Here is a 22,694-nt window from a genome sequence, read left to right on the forward strand (position 1 = left end):
CAGTTTCCTGAGACATTATGGGTGTTGATGATAACTTAATAATAAAGAGAGTCAGAAACTGAAGTGAACGACAAATTTAAAAAGAGCAGTGCAAAAAATCAGTGATAATGTCAACCTGTGAATGTGTATGGGTGATATTTCTTGTAAAGTTACATATAACCTCACCAATCTATCTATCTATCTATCTATCTATCTATCTATCTATCTATCTATCTGCCAATCACCCTTAAAAAAATTAAAAAAAATATATATATACAAGCCTCAGGAAAACTGAACTGAGCCCCTGGTAGCTCAAATAGAAACAGACCATTTTGCTGTTTACAATAAATTGGAAATTCCTCCCCCAAAAGCCTTGAAATTGTGTCTCGGATAAACCCAGTTTTCCATTTTTCTCACCTATGGTTCACGGTAAAGGGCTTCAGCCTTTTTAACTGTACCGTCCTATTCTCTGCCTCATACCTTTTTCTGCCTCATACCTTTTTCTGCCTCATACCTTCATGCCATATTCCCCTTAAATTTGAGACTACTGCATATGGAACACATACGGCATTGTAGCAAAAGTCTTACACAGGGTTAGTCAAAATTATGTTAACACTAATGGATTATTCTTCTCCTGTAGATAGACGTACACCATGGGTGACAGATTAACACTGGAGCAAAGAAAAGTGGTTGCAAGCTTGATGGAAGTGTATGGTTCGCCAACTGTAGTCTGTCGAAAGTTTGCAGAATGAGACCAAATAAATGGTTTTTACCACTTAAGTGTTAACATAATTTTGACTAACCCTGTATTTTAAATTCTTCAAAGCAGCCACCATGTACCTTGACGCTTTGCATATCTTAACATGAGATAGTCACCTGGAATGATTTCCAGTTAACAGGTCTGTCTCATCAAAAGTTAAATCAGTGGAATTTCTTGCCTTCTTAACGGGAGATTAAACAGTAAATAAACATACAGTAAATAGCTCTATTCCACAACTGTAGTAATCCATATCATGTCTAGAACCGCTCAACTAAGTAAAAAGAAATGACCTCCATCATTACTTTAAGACATGAAGTGTCTTGATAAAAATGATGAAAAACTATTGAGTTAGGAGGTGTGTCCAAACTTTTGGCTAGTACTGAACATGCTTCATTATTTCTTAAGTTAAACGTTAATAGGGTACTGGGTGACATGTTGCTAAAACACTGAAGGGTTAATTTCTCGAAAATTGCTTGAGCACATTTTTGTTTAACTTTGCGTGAAAAGTACTTTAAATGAAAAACAACAGTATCCCATATTTACCCTCACTGTAAACAAACTTAGAAAACCTACTTTGTAGAAGAGTCATCAAAAGTAGCTATCATAACAATTGTTCCATCTTCAATAGTCTTCAAAAACTGGATAAGTGGGTTCACATCTGCGGGGGGGGGGGGGGGGGGGGGGGGGGGGATTAAAAAAAAAAAAAAATACCAAAAATAAAATAAATCCAATTTCAATAATATGTGCCTCCTTACCGTATACCATCATACCTATTATACAAAAGGTGTGTGTGTGAAATTGAAGTTGTTTGGGCAAGGAATTTATACACAAGTGTTTCAATAGTCAAGAATTCTTCCTAGAACTGGTGATCATTTATAAACCCAGGGTCACCCTAAACTAAACCCTTTCATGATTAAATCCTTCTGAAAGAATTTGATTAAATATTATTGAACACCTGACAAACAAATGACACTGTCATACAGTCTAGAAATTTAAATGCAAAAGCAGGCCACAATAATTTATGGTTTTCCAACAGCATCTCCTGAATCCACAACAGCCAATTTATTATTCAACACGGAGGGGTATATGTATAATATTCACAACCTTTGTAACATTTTGAACAAGAGTGCTCTGAGAGCACAATATCCCCCGCTGGGAACTATGCCCTAATTCTGGTAAAATGCGACTGAACGAAACTGCAATATGCATATTACCGACAAAGAATCCTGTCAAGTTGCGTGAAATTCCTCCAAAAATTGTGAGAGGAGTTGATTTCAGAAGAGTACCACCCTTCATGGGACAGACATCGCCATGACCATCCCCATGACCATCCCCCTTCGGGCCTTTAGGCCAGCGGGGGATAATAAAAATTGTGAGGGAAGTTGATTTCAGAAAGCAAGTACACCTTGATGAAATTGCCAAAGTTTGTTAATAATCAAGGGCATAACTCTGGTAAAATTTGCCCAAATTAAACAAAATTTCAATGTGTGTATAATGGTCATATAACAAAGCCTTTTCCCAAGTTTCGTGAAATTCCTCCAAAACTTGCGAGAGGAGTTGATTTCAGAAGGTGAGCGCCCTTCCTGGGACGGACAGATGGAAATTGCCATGACATAATCCCCCTTCGGGCCTTTCGGCCAGCGGGGGATAAAAACTGTACGTCAGTATGCTCAGTCATCAAAGTCTCCAGAAGAACTCTGGTTGGTTTTGTGAGATGCTCATTAAAATTGACCAGCTAACTTCATTATAGCACCAATTGTACTAGAGACTAATTTTTATTATTTTTTTTATTGTACAAATATGCAGGTGATTATAGGAAATCACACACACTGATTGGTCAAGAGACTTGGATTATTTCTCAATAATCAACTCGAGCGGCTCGGCAAAACGGTAGCCAATCGCTTCGTCACCGTAAGTGAAAAGAATTACAAATTATGAAAGAAAATGCTGGTCCTAAAAGCACCGAAGCTGCTACAAAGTTTGGTCTAAAACTATTCAAAGGTAAAGTGCAATTGTGATTTATTTTATTACATTTGCATGCCACTTTTGAAGATTAAAAAAAAATAAAATTTCAAAACACCAGTGCACTTATATTAAAACAACTATCCACCTCAGGCTCAGTGAATAATCGGTGAAGATTATTCACCGATATTCAGCTTGCCTTCGGCAAATAATTGTTAATTGGTGAGTGTTTCTACATTTAAAAAGACACAGAGCAGTAAACATTAATAACTGAAATAAAGTCAATATTGTGTGTGACAGTCACAGGTATACTTTGTGTTACAAGAAAATGAGCTGGAAGTTTTACTGCCTATCTTGCAGAACAGCCACAGTTCTTTAGAGACTCTGACGGTCATACTACCTTCTCATTTTTGCAGCAAAAACCCAGCAGCCTTCATTATGTTTTTGTCTGAAAAATGGTCTCGTACATTATATGCTCCTTTCTTTACTGACCTACAAACCAACTTTTCTGGAACATTTAATTATGTGAAAACTAATGTTTGGAAATCTAACTATTTGCTCGATAATGTAGAAGTCAAAATAAAAGTCTATAACAAAGTTCGTACTAAAAAATAGCAACTTTAAAACATGCTACGGATACCGACAACAAAAATTAGACTGATCTGGTAACGTGTTCGAAATGTGGGTGAAAGCTGAGAATGTGTGCAGGAAACAAATACCTCCACTCCACAGGTCAAAAGAGTCCGTCTTGATGAGCTTGCCAGTGTTTCCTATAAAGGCATAAATTTGGTGCATCAGTGATTAAAATTCTCTCATTTAAGTCCATGTCTTCATGATAAACCAAACTGTTACCACCAAGCCATACCATTGACTAGGGCAATGTTCAAACCCCTTCCCACGTTGTTCCTTACTCCACTCATCAATCTGAGGAGAGAAAGATCATACAGATGTAACCCTATTAAGAAACCAGTAGAACTTCAATTCTATTTATATAGCACATTTAACAATGGACATCGTCACAAAGCAGCTTTACAGAAATCTACATATAGAGTTAAATTCATCCCAAATGAACAAGACAGAGGCAAGGCAAGGAAAACTCCCTGAGGCAACAAGATAGCAAAACCTTGAGAGGGACCAAACTCAAAAGGGAACCCATCCTCATTTGGGTGACACCAGACACTGGTTAGACACCATCAACAGAGATGCTTCTGCTGCCAACAAGCCGAGTCCCTTTTGTTACCGATTTGTATGTCTCAAATATCCTTAAAGGTCCCATGGCATGAAATTTTCACTTTGAGGTTTAACGTTAAAATGAGTTCCTCTGACCTTCTTAAGTCACCCCAGTGGCTAGAAATTTCATAATGTGTAAACCAAACTATGCCCAACATTTGAGAATGGCGAGTCAAAACGGCGCGTTGATAAACTCTTCCCTTGCCTACGTCAGCAAGGGAGATGATCCCCACGCCCCCCCCTCTGGATTCCCACCCACTGTATGGATTGCCCGCCCAACTCAAAAGTTGCTGTTTGTCCTACCAAGCCTACTGCGCATGCGCAGAACACATGACTACATTTTGTACAAGTTGTACCACTTTTTTTTTTTTTAGACAGGGCCAACAGACCAGGGCATTCGCCCGCCTGGCTGTGCCCGATGAGGAGCGCTCTCGGCCGGCTTGGGAGGCAGACGGCAGCCCCTCCCCCCATGGCACGCCCCCACCGTCTACCCTTCCCCGCCTCCTGCTTCTCATTAGCAAAACGACACTGGGAAAAGCGCTGAAATGGGGCTTTCTCCCAGGAGGCTATACCTACGTACCGAGGGTTCATTTCGAGAAAGGCTGCGGATATAACATCCGGAAGCCTCCATGAGCCCGTTTAAAGCATCAACAAACCACCATGCCATGGGCCCTTTAAAATACTTCAGTTTTTCTTCAATGGCTTCCTTCCTAATCAGATGCACTGTAACCCCACTATAATTAACTCCTTGGTGAATGTCCAGAGAGTTTGTAATACTGAAATGGACCCACTTGTCACACCAAGCACTCACGTTATGTGAAACTTTAAGCACATTCTCCTTATGAATTTCTCCTTCCGAGTCATCATCACAGTTCACTGACCGAGTTAAAGGATCATCAATGGAGGCGATGATTTCTTCAGCCGTTATAGAAATGACAGGTTACTGGTGTATCGTCAATATCCACCTACTGACTCGCTAGGTTTTCAAAATCTTCACCATTCAGTTTGTGTGTTGCAAAATCACCGATGTCCTTTACGTCGCACCACTGGGTTGGGTGGAGGGGGAATAAAAATGCCACCGGTATGCTTTAACTAGCTGTTAAGTTTAGCGATATCAGCGGTCATTTCGTCCTTTTACCAATCCTTCTTGACAATTAGTAACGATCAACATCAAAGCAACGCACATTAAGCCTTTGTTTTATGGCATTAATGCATATCGTTAAATTGATTACTTCTTGTTCGTCTCTGGCGGGAAGAGGAGTGCCTGGCTCAGTGTGTCATGTAAGCAGGCGAATGACAGATGCAATTGCAGGAAGTGTGTTTATGAGCAGGTAGGCAAACAGTTCAAAAACTGTAAGACAAAGGCAGGGTCATGAAATGGGCAATGGTCATGTGAGGCACAAACAGAATGGCAGAAAAAAAAAAAAAAAAAGGGCAGAGTCCAAATACACAGATACAAGGCTTGGTAATATGAGACACTAGGTACAGCACATATACTATACATTGCAGAGTCTGTGTTTAGAGTGTCCTTATAAGCGTGTGCTGGGATTGCGCACGAATCTGAAAGAGGTATATAATTAGTACTAATGGTGCTGTGCAGGCTGCACGCTCCGAGCATCAATGCGCGTGGACGTGATAGTCATGGGGGGGGGGGGGGGGGGTAATCGTCACTAAAGGTAGGGGGCATGAACTTTGTTCGTTACATGCGAAAGCTCATAGTAAAAAGAGTTTTAGTGGGGTTGCAGTGTATTTGACCTTGCTGTGATCCTGTTTGGACAACTTCCAAAATGTAATCAGTTCATGTGATCGTTACAACGATAATTCAATACAAATTCGACAATCCACTCGTACTTGAGATACAGTGCTTTGAAAAAGTATTCATACCCCTTGAACTTTTTCACATTTTTCCACCTTACAACCACGAACTTTTTTTTTATTGAGATTTTGTGATAGACCGACAGAGTAGCATATAATTGTGAAGTGAAAAAAAAAAAAAAAAATATATATATATATATATATATATATATATATATATATATATATATATATATATATGATAGTCTTCAAAATTTTAAACAAATAAAAATCTGAAAAATGTGGTGTGCATTAGTATTCAGCCCCCTGTACTCAGACCTCTAAATACAATCCAGTGCAATCAATTGCCTTCAGAAGTCATCTAATTCGTTAATAGAGTCCTACTGTGTGTAATCTACTCTCAGCATAAATACACTTGTTCTGTGAAGGCCTCAGTGGTTTGTTAGAGAACACTGAAGAACAAACAGCATCATGAAGACCAAAGAACTCACCAGACAGGTCAGGGATAAAGTTCTGGAGAAGTTTAAAGCAGGGTTAGATTATAAAAAAATATCCCAAGCTCTGAACATCTCGAGAAGCACTGTTCAGACCATCATTCAAAAATGGAAAAAGTATGGCACAACTGCAAACCTACCAAGACATGGCCGTCCACCTAAACTGACAGAGCGAGCAAGGAGAGCACTGGTCAGAGAAGCAGCCAAGAGGCCCATGATCACTTTGGAGGAGCTGCAGAAATCCACAGCTCAGGTGGGAGAATCTGTGCACAGGACAACCAAGTCGTACACTCCACAAATCTGGCCTTTTTGGAAGAGTGGCAAGAAGAAAGCCATTGTTGAAAGACAGGCATAAGAAGCCATGTAGGGGACACAGAAAACATGTGGAAGAAGGTGCTTTGGTCAGATGAGACCAAAGTTGAACTTTTTGGCCTAAATGCAAAGCGCTATGTGTGGCGGAAAACTAACACTGCTCATCACCCTGCACACACCATCCCCACTGTGAAACATGGTGGTGGCAGCATCATGCTATGGGGATGCTTTTCTTCAGCAGGGACAAGGAAGCTGGATGGAGCTAAATACAGGGCAATCCTGGAAGAAAACCTGTTGGACGCTGCAAAAGACTTGAGACTGGGAAGGAGATTCACCTTCCAGCAAGACAATGACCCTAAACATGCAGCCAGAGCTACAATGGAATGGTTTAGCTCAAAGAATATTCATGTGTTAGAATGGCCCAGTCAAAGTCCAGACCTAAATCCCACTGAGCATCTGTGGCAAGACTTGAAAATTGCTGTTCACAGACGCTCTCCATCCAATCTGGCTGAGCTTGAGCTATTTTGCAAAGAAGAATGGGCAAAAATTTCAGTGTCTTGATGTGCAAAGCTGGTAGAGACATACCACAAAAGACTTGCAGCTGTAATTGCAGCAAAAGGTGGCTCTACAAAGTATTGACGCAGGGGGGCTGAATACTAATGCACATCACATTTTCAGATTTTTATTTGTTTAAAATCTTGAAGACCATTTATCATTTTCGTTTCACTTCACAATTATGTGCTACTCTGTGTCGGTCTATCACAAAATCTCAATAAAAAACTTAAGTTCGTGGTTGTAAGGTGGAAAAATGTGAACAAGTTCAAGGGGTATGAATACTCTTTCAAGGCACTGTATCATCCTAACGGGAATCTCAAAAATGTTTCACAGTTGAAATCTTTATATTCAGGTTCCAGCCATGGTCACTGCCATCAATGGCTACAAATCAATCAGTGGATTGCACTGGATGGTTTAAATACCTTTCTAACACCCATGTTCCTGGCCCATCATAGACATGTATGCAGAATAGAGTGGTTAATACTCTCCTCTTGGCATTACAGAAACTCAAACATACGGCGATTAGCTTTGTAGTCAATTGCAGGCCCTTCATGAAAATGTGCAAAACATGACTGACACAGGGTATCTGGATATATCTGCTGATGCTTCTGGAATCCTCAGGTATTTCAGATCTTTTAAAATCCATCACACGCCTTTCACCGGGTGACCCAGTTGAGGCTGATCAGATCAGTGTTCAGATGTTCAGCTTCCTACTGTCCCCATGGCTCTCCTCTCTTGACCCACAGTCACCTTAAGGTTCTCTTGGCCATTTTACAAATTACGGCTGGCTCTTTGCTTCTCCGCTCCCATGATGCTCATCAAACCCTTGTACTTGGCAGGTTTCCTTTTGCCTCTTCCAACCAATCTTCCCAAGAGACTGTGAGCTCCAACACAAGTTTTAAAATATTCTCAAAGACTTCTCAAGTGGTGCATTTTTCGGAAAAACAGTGGTTTCAAAAGTTATATCCACAAACAATACTTGTTCCTCCATAGAGAACAGCATTCTTCCCAAAAGTTTGCAGATGCACATAGATGGATCTGGAACCATCCTTCATGCAGAATGTTTTAAGTTCTTTATATTTTTAGGATTGTGCCCTCTTTAATTCACACCAGAGAGTTTCAAATATGCTTTAAATCCACAAAGAGAGCAAATGAACACTGTCCCCCACAATTAATTTTTTCCTGGGGTGCCAATAATTGTCACATTCATTAAATGCTAGTCGTTTTCCCACAACTTGTCACCAGATTTCATAATGATCCGACACCAAAACACAGCATTATGGAAACTAATTTCTACACCTGCATTGGGTTTTAAAAGAGGGGAGCTTTTGTATAAAAGAATCTTGATTTAGAGGACTGAGATTTCTTATTTGATTCATCAGTCTTGGGCAGGAGAGCACCCTGTACTTTTGCACCGTGACAGTTGAATAGATGGTCTGATGAGCAAATAGCAACTGTGTGGATCAAGTGATACAGTAAGGCCACTGAAGGGCACGTTTTGCAGGTCAACATTAACCTTAACATCATGACGTTAATCATCTGATTCACGAACATGGGGCTGATCAGAGCTAGCTTGGGAAACTATAAGCAGCTGTTCAACTTTAAAAATTCTGTGTACAGAGGGAAACGGCGGTGCCCAAAATATTTCGCTATACGTTCCAGAAAAAACACTCCGTCTTAAACACCTTAAGGTGGACCCTCACTAGTGGCATGGCATTAGAGAAACCTGAACAACTAGTTGCTGTCTAACTATACTGACAAAATGTGAACAACACTGTTCATTATTTCAGAAAAGGAATGCGTCATAACACTGAATGCAAGGAGTTCATTGGCCTGTGTGCTTTTACACACACACAAGAGTGGACAGTGCAGCTAGAAGAAGCATTATTTTCTTGTACCCAAGCAAGGAGAACATACTTACATTTCATCCTCTAGACAGATTTTGGGCCCAACAATACTTGCAGCTCCACTGACCATTTTGAAAGAGAAATGGTGTTCAGGACAGGGCTTATACAGGCCACATTTGTAACGAACTGGCTTAGTAGCTAAGGAAAAATAGACTTTGTTAGTGGTCTTCATTTTTAATACATACATGGATTTCAATCTTGGTTCTATCGCAATTAAATCTGGAATGTTATTTGTCAAATCCACTCTTGGAGCCTGCATTCTGAAGCAGCCATCATCGAGAAATCAGTTTATTTAAACAAACAAAAACCCACTTGACTATAATACACTACATGGCCAAAGGCATGTGGACATAACCTCCACTCTTCTGGGAAGGCTTTCCACTAGATTTTGGGGTGTGGCAGTTATTCATTCAGCCACGAGAGCCTTAGTGAGATCAGGCACAGACGTTGGGTGAGGAGGTCTGGGATGTAGTCAGTGTTCCAGTTTATCCTAAAGGTGTTCAGTGGGGTTGAGGTCAAGGCTCTGTGCAGGACACTCAAGTTCTTCCACTCCAACCTTAGCACACATCATGGAGCCTGCTTTGTGCACAGGGGCACTGTCATGCTGGAATAGGTTTGGGCCTCTTTGTTCCAGTGAAGGGAAATTGTAATGCTACAGTGTACAAAGACAGTCTCTACAACTGTGTGCTTCAGACTTCATGGCAACAGTTTGGGGAAAAAACACACATGCATGTGATGGTCAAGTGTTCACATACTTTTGGCCATAGTGTAACCATAACAGAAATGCAACAGCTCTATTTAAAATAAGGACTCAAGTATTCATATTTACTTGTAGGAGGATGTATAAAGTAAAACACCACACCCTGAACCAGCTCCGCAGTAAATATATGTCTATATCCTGTTCACACCCATTGTGAACAAAATGTTTCTAATCTCACAAAAGCACCTTATCACCACAGACGGACAAGGTACAAATGGCTCTGGCTTAATTTAAATATCACAGGGCTCTTGTTCGTTTCAGAACTTAATTTCATTACATTATTTCTACAGAAATGTTGTACACAAATATTCATTAATGAACTTATTTCCAAGATAGGTTATGTGCTTGTTTTCCCTCCCGCAAGGTTTTTGCTGTTATTTTTCTGAGAAATTGACAGTCTTTTGAATAAGGCACCATTTAACTGACAATACTGGTGTCTGTTCATACAGATTATTCACTTAGGTTTAGTTAATTAAAACTGGCAATGACATTTTTACATATACAGTGTGAAGTCTTAACATTCAACATCCTTACAAAACATTTTCCATGGACAGAATTTTCCATCGCCAAGATGGAAGCCTGCAGGTTTGAGTTCATTTTAGAACATAGGACTGGACTGATGCATTTCCTCTGATTTCTGATACACTGATTATTAATTTCTTTTTCTTTTTAAAAACAGAGAACATGAACGTCACGGCAATATTAGGCATTCAGTCATTTGACGTGATTTCCAAGTGACTGTACAGCATACACCTTTACCCCCCCAAAAAAAACCCCCACACATAAAACACACCTAACCACACAGGAATTTGGTGCACAAGTTTTAATTTATTTTGAGTGTTCTGAAATCAACACTGGGTCAAAACTGTAAATACAGCCTCTTGGCTTATTAATTCAATGGTGCTGAAAGTTCCAAAATGCCTGAACTTGCCAAGGCCTCTTTACTTCCCGTTAGTGATCATGATTGACTACAACTGGTGGCTTCTCTGTACCAACACAAAGGATTTGACACCACTCACTGGACTGACAAACACAGTACAATGGGGAAAGTCCAAGGAGCTCAGTGCAGACCTGAGAAAAAGGCTCACAGAGTTACAAGATGGCAGCATGTACGGACGCAACGGAGAACATGAACTATGGCTCCAGCTTCTACAGTGCTAATGTTTGGATTAATGTCCATCATAGAGACTGTAGTCTAGACTGTACTTGCGTTGATCTTTTGCATAGCTACAGTCATAAAGCCCTTATAATTTTGGGCTCAAAGAGCATCTTTGTAATACCAGAATCAAGAGAGACACTACATGGCCTAGGCCTACTACACAGACAGAGGCTCAACACAGTGTCGCATGATTCAGCTACTTGGGTAAGGAGGCACCGTAAACAGTGAGGCAGAAACTGGAAGCGAGGCAGACAAGCGGGTGTCCACTGGAGGCTGAAGGCTAACCCTAGCTGACCAGCTCTCTCATCAGTACTACTGGCTAATGTGCACACTCTTGACAATAAAGTGGTCCACCTTAGACTCCGACTGACCACCCAGTCTGAAACAAGGAATTGCTGTGTGCTTATCTTCACAGAAACGTGGCTGCAAAACAATGTCCCTGACACAGCTATCCAGCTACAGTGGCTAACATTGTTCCGTGTGGATAGGAGCACCGGGACTTCTGATAAAAGCTGTGGCAGAGGACAGTGTTTCTAAATCAACAATGACTGGTGTGTTAATACCTCAGCAGTCACTACCCGTTGTTCACTATACCTAGAGGTTTTTAGTGGTGAAATGCCAGTCATTTTATCTACCACAGGATTTCACCACGATAAATGTAGTAGCAGTGTACATCCCTCCCAGTGCTAATGCTAGTACTAAATGAAGTGCTGCATACCACTGAACTCCACGTGCCATCAGTGAGCAACAAACAGCCCATCCTGATTGCTTTTTCATTGTTGCCAGAGATTTCAACCATGCCAACCTGAAAACTGCAGCATCAAAGTCTTACCAACATGCCAATTTTGCCACAAGAGGAGACAACATGCTGGACTTTTTTTATACCGTCGTCTGTGCCTCACCCAAGGCCATCCCCCACCCGGGACACTCAAACCAACTGTGTCCTGCTTCTCCCAGCATACAAGCCACTGCTGAAACTGTCCAGATTTCATCACAAAGAACTATCAGAGTCTGGTCAGAAGGAGCCATTTCTGCTCTACAGGACTGCGCCTATACAGTAGCATGGACTGGAACATGTTCACAAAAGCTGCCACCTATGACTAGCATATCTGTCTGGAAGAATATACAGACTCTGACTGGGTGCATTGAGGTCACTGTTGAAAAGACCATAACCACGTGTGCCGAACAGAAGCCGTGGCTGACAGCTGAGGTCCATGCGCTGCTCAGAACAAGAGATGCTGCCTTCAAGTTGGAAGGGGAAACAGCCTCTCAGGTCAGCAAGGGCTCAGCTTTCCAAGGCCATCAGAAAAGCAAAACACCAATATGCACAGAAGATTAACAACCACTTCTGTGATTTTAAAGGACCCCAGATACATGTGGCAGGGCATCCAGACCCTAATGCCGCTTTTCCACTACAAACGCGGCTGAGCCGTGCCGTGCCGAGTCGAGCTGAGCAGGGCTGTTGGAGTTGCATTTCGACTACAACCGCGCTGAACCGTGCTGGCTGGAAGTGGGTGGACACATTGGGTGGAGTTAGTGAAAGTGGGTGGACGTCACGTGATGTCGTTAAGCAGCGCAAACAGTGACATCAGTGACAGTGGCGGAACAAGTCAGAGCCGAGCCGGGGGCGGGGCAAATGACCGGGCCCTTTATTAAAGCTTATCATAACATCATTTTAGGCTACAAAATGTCCGCAACTGCGGTGATTACCAATTTCAACACTACCGGGTGCAACTATGTTATTTAGTACATCATGTCCTTCAAACGAACATGTAACTCAGAAACAAAAAACATTAGGATACTGTACATGGCTCATAATAAAACATCAATAGCCTATACTGCGCACATTATTTGAAGGGCATACGAATGAGCGCTCAGAGTGGTGACAGGAAGAGTCAGAAATAAAAGGAGGGCGGTGCAAACCTCACTGAATGCACTGTGTTTACCAATTTCAACACTACGGGGTGCAACTATGTTATTTTGTACATTAAGTCCTTCAAACGAACATGTAACTCAAACAAAAAAACATTAGGCGACATACTGTACATGGCTCATAATAAAACATCAATAGCCTACTGCGCGCATTATTTGAAGGGCATACGACGAGCCTTGCGCTCCGCGAACTCGTCCACGATGCTCTGTATGTCACTGATTCAGTGAGCTTTTAAGTGGTAGTCTCACGACCCGGATAGTAAACAATAAACATGGAGGACATGGAGTCGTTAGTGTTGCTGGTCTTGGTGCTGTGGCTTGTTGTCACCGACAACGCCAACAGATACTGGCAAGAGCGTATAGATGAGGCGAGGCGCATAAGGCTTCAGAAATTCTCGTAATTCGTAATTCTTCTTCTTCCGGGTTTGCGGTGTTTACAGATCCCAGCGCGCTCGCGGGGCGTGTGTGGGCATGTGAGGACACGCCTCCTCACCAATCAGTGCACAGGGGAGTGTCTGCTCACGCCCCCAACCTCACTCGGCACGGCTTGGCTCGCTTCAGCCCCACTCCAAAACGGTGCGAGTTTTAGGGGCTAAGCAGGGCTGAAACGAGCTGAGTCGTGCTGGTTTTTGGTAGTCGAAACGCGAGCCGTGTCGGGCTGAAGTGAGCTGAAGTGAGCTGAAGTGAGCTGAAAAAGGGTAGTGGAAAAGGGCCATAACAGACTACCAAAATCACACCACATGCCAACAACAGTGACGCTCACCACCCTGACATGTTAAATGACTTCTATGCATGGTTTGAAGCTCTGAACAACATGCGGGCATACAAGTCCATGCCCACCCCTGAGAAGCAAATGCTCTACTTGGCCCCAGCTGAAGTAAGGAGGACGCTATCCAGAGTCAACCCACACAAAGCTGCAGGTCCATACAGCATACCAGGGAGAGTGCTCAGGGACTGTGTCGACTAGCTGGCAGGTGTCCTCACAGACATCTTTCATATCTCCCTGAGCCAGGCTGTGGTCCCTGCGAGCGTCAAAAAGACCTTCATCCCACTGTTGAAGAAGTCAACATTGACGTGTCTCAATGATTACCACCCAGTAGCACTGACTCCAATCATGAAGTGCTTTGAGCATCTGGTCAACAGACACCTTCACTCCACTCTCCCCACCTCACTGGACTCCCTGCAATTTGCATACCACCCCAATCACTCCACAGATGATGCAATCTCCTACACCCTGCACTCGGTTAACACATCTGGACACAAAGGACATGTTAGAATGCTGTTCATTGACTTCAGCTCAGCATTCAATTGAATCATCCCCCAGCAGCTGGTGAGGAAACGCTCTCTGCTGGGCCTCAACACTCCACTCTGCAACTGGATTCTAAACTTCCTGGCAGAGAGACCACAGTCAGGGCACATCAGCAACAGAGCATCAGGCACCATCATGCCAAGTTACTGGGAGGTATAGCCACTTTGCTGGAAGAAGCCCCAAACTGTCACCCTCAGCTGAGAGGAAACTGAATCGATTGGTCAGGGACAACCCAAGAACAACCAAGGCACAGGACTGCCATAAACTGGAAGCTGCTGGAACACTACAGTCAAAGCGAGTTTTACATCACCATGGATGGAGGTGCTGCCGTCCAAAGTTTCATGGTCAAATGAGAAAGATTGCGTTGTTTGGCCACAATGACCAGAGGTACAGAGGAACACTGTACCAACTGTTAAACAGAGTGTTGGTAGCATTATGGTCTGAGGCTGTTTCACTGGCAGTAAAACTGGTGCATTTCACAAAGTGGATGGAATAATGAAGGAGGAGGACTACCTCAGAGTTCTTGTATGTTGTACAATCATTCTTCCCCAGAAAAAGAAATCATTCAAAGCCCAATATTGTCATGACATTCATGGCTGTGTATGTAAACTTCTGACCACACCTATAGATGGTTGGATGGATACTTTTTTATACTATTGACACTTTCTACAATAAAAGGGACCAAAAGCAGCAAAACACAGGTCTTGCTTTATGATCATTACCATCCCTTGCCTACATCCCACTGCTCTGCCCAAGTTTCCAGCAGTTACACTCATTCTGATTATCAGCATATACAATTTGAGATTATGCAGAAGCAAATTTCATTCATTCTCAGCAACCACTTTATCCTGGTCAGAGTCCTGGGAACACTGGGTGTATAGAGTGAGACAAACCACCTGCTCTGCCACTGTGCTAGCTCTGATTAAAATCAGTTGAACATGTGCTGCAGCTGATTTAAAAAAACAAACAGGTTTAAGCTGACTCTTTCCACTGACTGGTGCTGGCTTATGAGCAATTAATTAAAAACCTCATGGCCACTGACTTGTGAAAGCAGTTACCAATAGAGGCTTGAAGTGCTTGAAGAATCAAGTAGTTACTGAGAATGAATGATGGAAATTTGCTTCGTTTCAAACATTTCTGCATCTCTCAGAAATTATGTAATTAGGAGTTGCCAAAAAGCAACTTGTGTGTTCTTTAATACCCATTGTAAACATGTTCTGTGAATTTCTATTCCACGTCCAGATTTCAAACAAATGAGCAATTTAACACTTTTCAGCAATCAGCAAAATTACAGTAAGCAGATTAATAAGTATAATAGTGGTTATTATAGGATAAGCATACTCACCCACTTCCATGATCTCAGATTTTACTACAGAGAAAGAGAGCAATTGTTAAAAAGTTTACATTTTGCTCTGCAGCATGCATTATTGAAGCCACAAATACTTAAAAAAAAAAAACACTTGACAGTGCAGTGAGTGTAATAAAACAGCACAAGCCCAACTTTTCTCCTAATAAACAGTAAACAAAAAGTCTCAGTGCTACTTACTAAAGCATGCTATTAAAGCATAATTTATAGGAGTTACAATTTAATAAACACCATCATACTAATACTTGTATATAAAGTAATACTATCCAGGGTGCCCAAAAAGTCTCCATACACAGGGAAAATTAACAGTTTTTAGCAAAAATACCTTCCAAAATTTCATACTTGGATAATTTAAATTTATATTTATTCATTTTCAGATAGCCTTTAAGAATGCCTTTGACAAAACTTGTTGAAATCATGGTGTAGATATCAGGAAAAGATACAGCAGAAAGATCATTTAAAGAAGTGTATTCAAAGTACAACCACAGGCTTAACACCAGATGTGTTAACATGAGCTCATATGTGGGAGAGACAAGTCTGTGTATTTACAAAGAAATGGCGAGAGAGACGCACACAAAAACCAACCAAAAAAAAAAAAACCAAGTTAATCAAAAGAATATTAATTTTGAACCGGTTCTCCATTTTAACAACGTGCGTCAAATCAGCGGGAAAACACTGGGAGCAAAATTGAGAAATGTGTTGCTCAGATCCACAATGCATTTCATTACATTACAGGCATTTAGCAGACGCGCTTATCCGGAGCGACGTACATCATACCCAGAGTAGCCTGGGGAGCAGTTGGGGTTATGCGCTTTGCTCAAGAGCTGGTTCAGGGAATCGAACTAGTGATCTTTTGGCCCCAAAGCTGCTTCTCCAACCATGAAGCCATGGCTTACCTATTTTTCCATTTGTATGAAAAACACGAGTTTTTCAACATAAGATAAACTTGATATCTTCAAGCCACGTGATTCTTATTATATATGTAGACACATTCACAAACAAAAAGTACTCAAATTTATCAAAAACAATTCATTGATAACCTTTCAAGTCACATTTTTCAAATGCGTGAATGTCCCTGATGTATTTCGCATGAAAAATACGAATGGCATATTTCCAAGTAAAACACTTGTGTCTTGCTCAAAGATACTTGTGGGTGTAGGTGTGTGTAAGGTAATGAGTAAGTACTGTATCCATTACCACAGCCATTTTTTTCCATTCAGCATTAGAACTGGAAAGAATCTTACGGGGCAAATTGTTTTAGACTGCTCCTTGATGCAAATTAACTTAAAAAAAAAAAAAAAAAACCGAGACTGGAGTGAGCGGTCATGGTATAGCACGAAACTACAAACTCCTGCTTATGATTAATTTTTATAAGCAAAAGGCACAGATCTATGCTCAGGCTCTTCCACAACCTGCTGTCATGAAACCGAGTACTTACATTGTATAAAAACTTATCAGGGGTGTTAAAATACCTGTAGTATCAGACACACAACAGGACTACCAGGAAATGTATATTTACCTAACACGCGTGACAGATTAAAATCCGTGTTCAGTTCCAAGAGCTGAAAAGCCAGGAATGCTGCCAAAAAGATGACACCAAGCAGGACTACCAATTTCAATATCCCTGTAATAAAAAAAATTATATATATAATAAGTTGAATTAAATTGTCAGCAAGCAAACATTTCTAAACCCAGTCAGGTGAAATGAATAAGAAAAGGCAACAGACCTCCTGTCCTCATCATTTTCTCAAAACTTATATTGGTAAAACTGCAAGAATGAGGAGAAATTCAAATTCCTGCAAAATAAAACACACAGTAAAAGTACGCACAAGTAGGCTGCATGCCAGTAAATTTCATGCATCTAGATACACTACCATTCAAAAGTTTGGGGTCACCCAGACAATTTTGTGTTTTCCATGAAAAGTCACACTTTTATTTACCACCATAAGTTGTAAAATGAATAGAAAATATAGTCAAGACATTTTTCTGGCCATTTTGAGCATTTAATCGACCCCACAAATGTGATGCTCCAGAAACTCAATCTGCTCAAAGGAAGGTCAGTTTTATAGCTTCTCTAAAGAGCTCAACTGTTTTCAGCTGTGCTAACATGATTGTACAAGGGTTTTCTAATCATCCATTAGCCTTCAGAGGCACGGGCAATTGCTCCAAGACAACGAGGGAGGCTCAGCCTCCTCTAAAAATGACGAACATCGTGTAGGATGAATTGCGCTAGGTTTATGTTATAGCCGACCTTATAACATTGCTATTTCAGATCCAGAATCATAGAAATATATGTGCTCAACCCAACTACAGTGCGAAATCATTCCGTTATAACTTTCCCCAGTTCGCCTAATGTGTGCGTGAGTTTTTCCCCCTCGTGACAGCGCGATGCAGCCCAGCCTCAGTGGACTTCAATGGCATTTGGGAACTATGCGCTTTCAATATCAAAATGCAAGACGATTATTGGACAAATACTTGCGAAAACGCCCGCCCACGGACTCCCAGCCTCAGTGGACTTCAATGGCATTTGGGAGCTATGCGCTTTTCAATATCAAAATGTAAGACGGTTATTGGACAAATATTGCAAAAACGCCCGCCTACGGATTCCGAGCCTCACATGGGAGGGACATGGCAAAGCTTTCCGCGAGGAGACTGGTGATTGGTGAAAGCGGCCGGATATTTTCTTTGATTGACAGCTCGTTTCAAATATAGACAGGCAGCGGTGAATTTCAGTTCAGTCCCATGCGGATTCGCAAGTGCTGTGGTGTATTGTAAGAGATCAGCTTACATTTCGATTTCATTCATTACATACGGTTTCTACCAGCTTTTTTAGTTTGTATATATTTTCATTGTAAATAAAGTGTAAATATAGTGTTGTCAAGTTTGCTTTCTTAGTTCCAGAAATTTCATTTATTTGAGTGACTGAACTTGAACTTGAGGGGGCTAGTCAGCTAGCAAGAAAGCTGCACACGGAGGCCAAGCATTGCTGATTTAATTTTGGCGAAGCCATTTGCCAGTCTTCCTTTCGAGGAAAAAATTAAAATTAAAGAGCAGGGTAGACCAACGCCTCAAATTGACTTGGTCAAAAAGGTAGGGAAATAATACTCGTTCCTTTCAGCTCTCCTGGTACGAGACAGTGAATTGGCTAACAGCAAGTGACCCACATCAACAACAGTAAATAGGCTACTTTAGTAATATGTCATGGATGGACCAAAAATATAGAATCTATTTAAAATGTTTATGCTGAGTATATTATATTGGAATATATATTTTTCTGGATATGAATTAAAACACAGCTACAATTTGGAAAACATTTTTAAACAAAAACACAGCCGAGAACATTTCACACTACAGACCTGGATTAAAAGTGAAGCGTTATCAAAATTGTCAATAAAACATTTCTCAGTCAAAATAAGTAAAATATAGGGAAAGTGCCATTGAATGAAATGTGTGGCACCCAGCTCTATGTTTGGCTCCCCAAGGTCAGTGCTTGTGCCTATTCCAGAACACTCTGCTGTTACTGCTGAGGTTCCTGACAAAGAGCTGCTTTCAATAATGATCAATTTTTAAACATGCCACAATTTTAAAATATAAAATGTTAAAATATACCCCCCCCCCAACACCACCATCATGTATATTGGACAGTAGGCTAATGGGCCAAAAGAACCTGTTATTTCACAGTTTGTGACGCTGCCAACAATCAGCCAGATCAGAGGCAAGAGTATGGGCAAAATTGATGTGTTTTTTCTTTTAAAATCTGGAAATATCATAACCGACCAGCCTCCCCTGTTTGAAAGGCTACCAGCCACCACTGTTCTGAGGCAATGAGCAAACACATTGTACCATTAGAACACTGGAGTGAGAGTTGCTGGAAATGGGCCTCTATACACCTATGGAGATATTGCACCAAAAACCAGACGTTTGCAGCTGGAATGGTCATTTACCACATTAGCAATGTATAGAGTGGATTTCTGATTAGTTTAAAGTGATCTTCATTGAAAACAACAGTGCTTTTCTTTCAAAAATAAGGACATTTCAAAGTGACCCCAAACTTTTGAACAGTAATGTAACTTTAAACATTTCAGGATACAGTCACTTAAAAGTTAACCAAACGAGGAAGTCTGGATATCAGTATGAGTGTATAATAATAATAATAATAATAATAATAATAATACAATGTGTAGATAAAGAGGAGTTCATCTGAATCAGAGGAAATGAAGGAAGAAGGGAAAAAAAACTAGACAGATGCTAATAAGATATTTATTAGCTTTTGGAAAACTAGTAGAGAAAAGACTGATGAGAACTAAGAGCTATAGAAAGTCAAACCTTACCTGAGTCTCAAATTAAAACTCTAACACTGAACTCAACACAGCTAGTTAATACAACACAGCCCTGTGGGAACTGGACAGATCAGTCGCGTGTCCATTTCCGGTTCCTACTGTTTACACTGTATGCATGTAATGTAAAACTAAGCTGAACTAGATCACCGTGAAACCAGTTTGTCCACACACACACACACACAGAGGCTAAAACAGTTAGCATAATTCAACAACCTAACACAACAAGACGCACAACCAAAAACACAAACATAAATGTTTCTAAAATGCGCTAAAATCATACCTACTTTCCAAAACTTCTTCACACTTGGCAGCTAAAACATCTGGATACAAGAACACCGCTGTCAAAGAACAAACAAACAAACCGACCAACCGTCACTAACTACTCATGTAGGCTGAAGTAGGAAAGGGGCGGGACCTGAGGGGCGGGGCACAGTCAGAAGGATGAAAGCAATTAAAGCGGCGTGACGTCAGCAGGTCTTTACAAGGTAAGGTTCTTGCAATTTACATTTTAATACTGGGTGCGGAAGACTGGCACAACCAGAACTGGAAATCATCTCTGACACTAGTGAGGTAATTTCTGGAGATACACTGTGATGGTGCTCATATTTCTTACCTACTACTTTCTGGATAGGACCACCATTTGTGTTTCACTTCATGATTTTTTTTTTAATAAACATATTTCAATTTTGGGTGGCATTGTCGCCTCACAGCAAGAAGGTCCGGGTTGCCTGCGTGGGTTTCCTCCGGGTGCTCTGGTTTCCCCCACAGTCCAAAGACATGCAGGTTAGGTTAACTGGTGACTCTAAATTGACCGTAGGTGTGAATGTGAGTGTGAATGGTTGTCTATGTGTCAGCCCTGTGATGACCTGGCGACTTGTCCAGGGTGTACCCCGCCTTTCACCCGTAGTCAGCTGGGATAGGCTCCAGCTTGCCTGCGACCCTGTAGAACAGGATAAAGCGGCTAGAGATAATGAGATGAGATGAGATTTCAGTTTTGGGTGGCATGGTGTGAGGCACTGTCACCTCACAGCAAGAAGGTTCTGGGTTCGAGCCCCGTGGCCGGCGAGGGCCTTTCTGTGTGGAGTTTGCATGTTCTCCCCGTGTCCGCGTGGGTTTCCTCCGGGTGCTCCGGTTTCCCCCACAGTCCAAAGACATGCAGGTTAGGTTAACTGGTGACTCTAAATTGAGCGTAGGTGTGAATGTGAGTGTGAATGGTTGTCTGTGTCTATGTGTCAGCCCTGTGATGACCTGGCGACTTGTCCAGGGTGTACCCCGCCTTTCGCCCGTAGTCAGCTGGGATAGGCTCCAGCTTGCCTGCGACCCTGTAGAACAGGATAAAGCAGCTAGAGATAATGAGATGAGATGAGAGATGAAGTTGGGACAGTAAAGCATTTACCACTTTATAATATTGCCATTCCTTCTCCCAGCTCTTAAAAGATGTTTAGGGACTGAAGACACCAAGTGATGAAGTGTTTCATAAGGTCTTAAGGTTTGCAAAAGTACAGGGTTGTCATTGTCATATTTTTCTTTTAAAAATTCACCACACATTCTCTACTGAGGACAGAGGGGACCAGGCTTGTAGTACCCGAGTCCAGGACTCGGACTCAAGTCCGACTTGTGCCCTAATTTTAAGAACTCATGACTTGACTTGGACTTGAGCACTGATGACTCAGACTCGTGCATTAACTGCATTTGGACTCATAAATCGGAGATGAGGACTCTGATTTTTTTCTTTATTTTTTGTAACATGCCATAATAATTTAGCATTAGATATATTCAGAAGATTGCTATGTGCAATGGAATCGACCCCTACAGTCTGAGAAAGAAGGATTTGTCATACGATCTAGAAAACTACCCTTCAGTCGAGTTCCCCGACAACTCGAACTATCTGGTGTTGCAGACGTCCTTCTACACCGCAAAACAGATGAAAGCGTGGAAGAGTATCCTCCATACTAAAGGGCCTCGGTATCAAGTCGCTGCCCAATGAATCCTGGATTGTTTTTGCCCATGTAAGTATGGTTTTTGTAAGCTTTTCATTCGCATCTTTACAACAAAGCGCTGCAAGTTTAAGTGTAAACAAACAACAGTTCGTTTGATTCTCATTTGTGTCGGCTCTTATCTCTCAGGTAAATCATTCACAAAGATCATCAGAAACCCTTTAAAGACCTGGATCTTAGTTAAACAAGATGGAGAAGTGATCACGGCGCATTGTAACTGTATGGCTGGGGAAGAATTTTGTCACGACCTTCATGCATATGGACTTAGTGAGGAGTAAACAAAGAAACAGCTGGGGACTTTAGTGCTTCATGACTAAAAAAAGTAACATAAAATAATAACACATAGCAAGAAAAGTACTTGGGAAACACTAAGGCCAGAGCTGAGAGGGAAATACAAACCTTTCACCAAGTGATCACTGCAAACTCGAGCGTGCTTCGATTTGGCTCCCTTTGATTTCAGTGAGAGGTTCAAAAGCCACCTTTCTCTATGCCTTTTTGTGAAATCCTGTGTTCATTCACCCTTTATTAGTTCATGGGGAACCCTGAAGAAACTTTTATCAGTTTCACGGTTTGACTGATTCAAACATCCTAAAACAACACAGGCGTAAGGCATTTTTCATACGAGCAATGAACCTTCAAACACTTTGTCAACTGAGCTTTGGTAGACCACCAGCTAAAGTTTTGAATAACTAATGAGGCGGATGTGACGTCACGTGAAACCCAGCAATACCATTAACCACCACATCAGACAGAACACTACCCAGACAGACAAAGGCCAAGTTTACATTAGACCGTATCTGTCTCGTTTTCTTCGCGG

The 22,694-nt window shown here is 41.5% G+C and overlaps 1 protein-coding gene across 3 annotated transcripts in view; it reads right to left on the minus strand.

Moving 5' to 3' along the window:
* The window catches only part of fam3c (FAM3 metabolism regulating signaling molecule C), a 33,961-nt gene extending 13,679 nt beyond the window's left edge, over nt 1–20,282 (minus strand). Inside the window, exons 1-8 of one of the 3 annotated variants that reach the window (XM_060914267.1) lie at nt 20,165–20,282; nt 17,268–17,336; nt 17,060–17,164; nt 15,520–15,543; nt 9,029–9,152; nt 3,567–3,625; nt 3,421–3,471; nt 1,313–1,397 (exon numbers count right to left, since the gene is read on the minus strand). In XM_060914267.1, the coding sequence (XP_060770250.1) occupies nt 1,313–1,397; nt 3,421–3,471; nt 3,567–3,625; nt 9,029–9,152; nt 15,520–15,543; nt 17,060–17,164; nt 17,268–17,283 (464 nt within the window). In that variant the 5' untranslated portion in view covers nt 17,284–17,336; nt 20,165–20,282. Of the gene's footprint in view, nt 1–1,312; nt 1,398–3,420; nt 3,472–3,566; nt 3,626–9,028; nt 9,153–15,519; nt 15,544–17,059; nt 17,165–17,267; nt 17,337–19,871; nt 19,960–20,160 lie in introns of those variants that run through there. The other 2 variants (XM_060914268.1, XM_060914269.1) reach the window with 2 other exon arrangements.
* Between the last annotated feature and the right edge of the window lie 2,412 nt (nt 20,283–22,694).

The sequence above is a fragment of the Neoarius graeffei genome, chromosome 2 (assembly GCF_027579695.1).
Source record: "Neoarius graeffei isolate fNeoGra1 chromosome 2, fNeoGra1.pri, whole genome shotgun sequence".
NCBI lineage: Eukaryota > Metazoa > Chordata > Actinopteri > Siluriformes > Ariidae > Neoarius > Neoarius graeffei.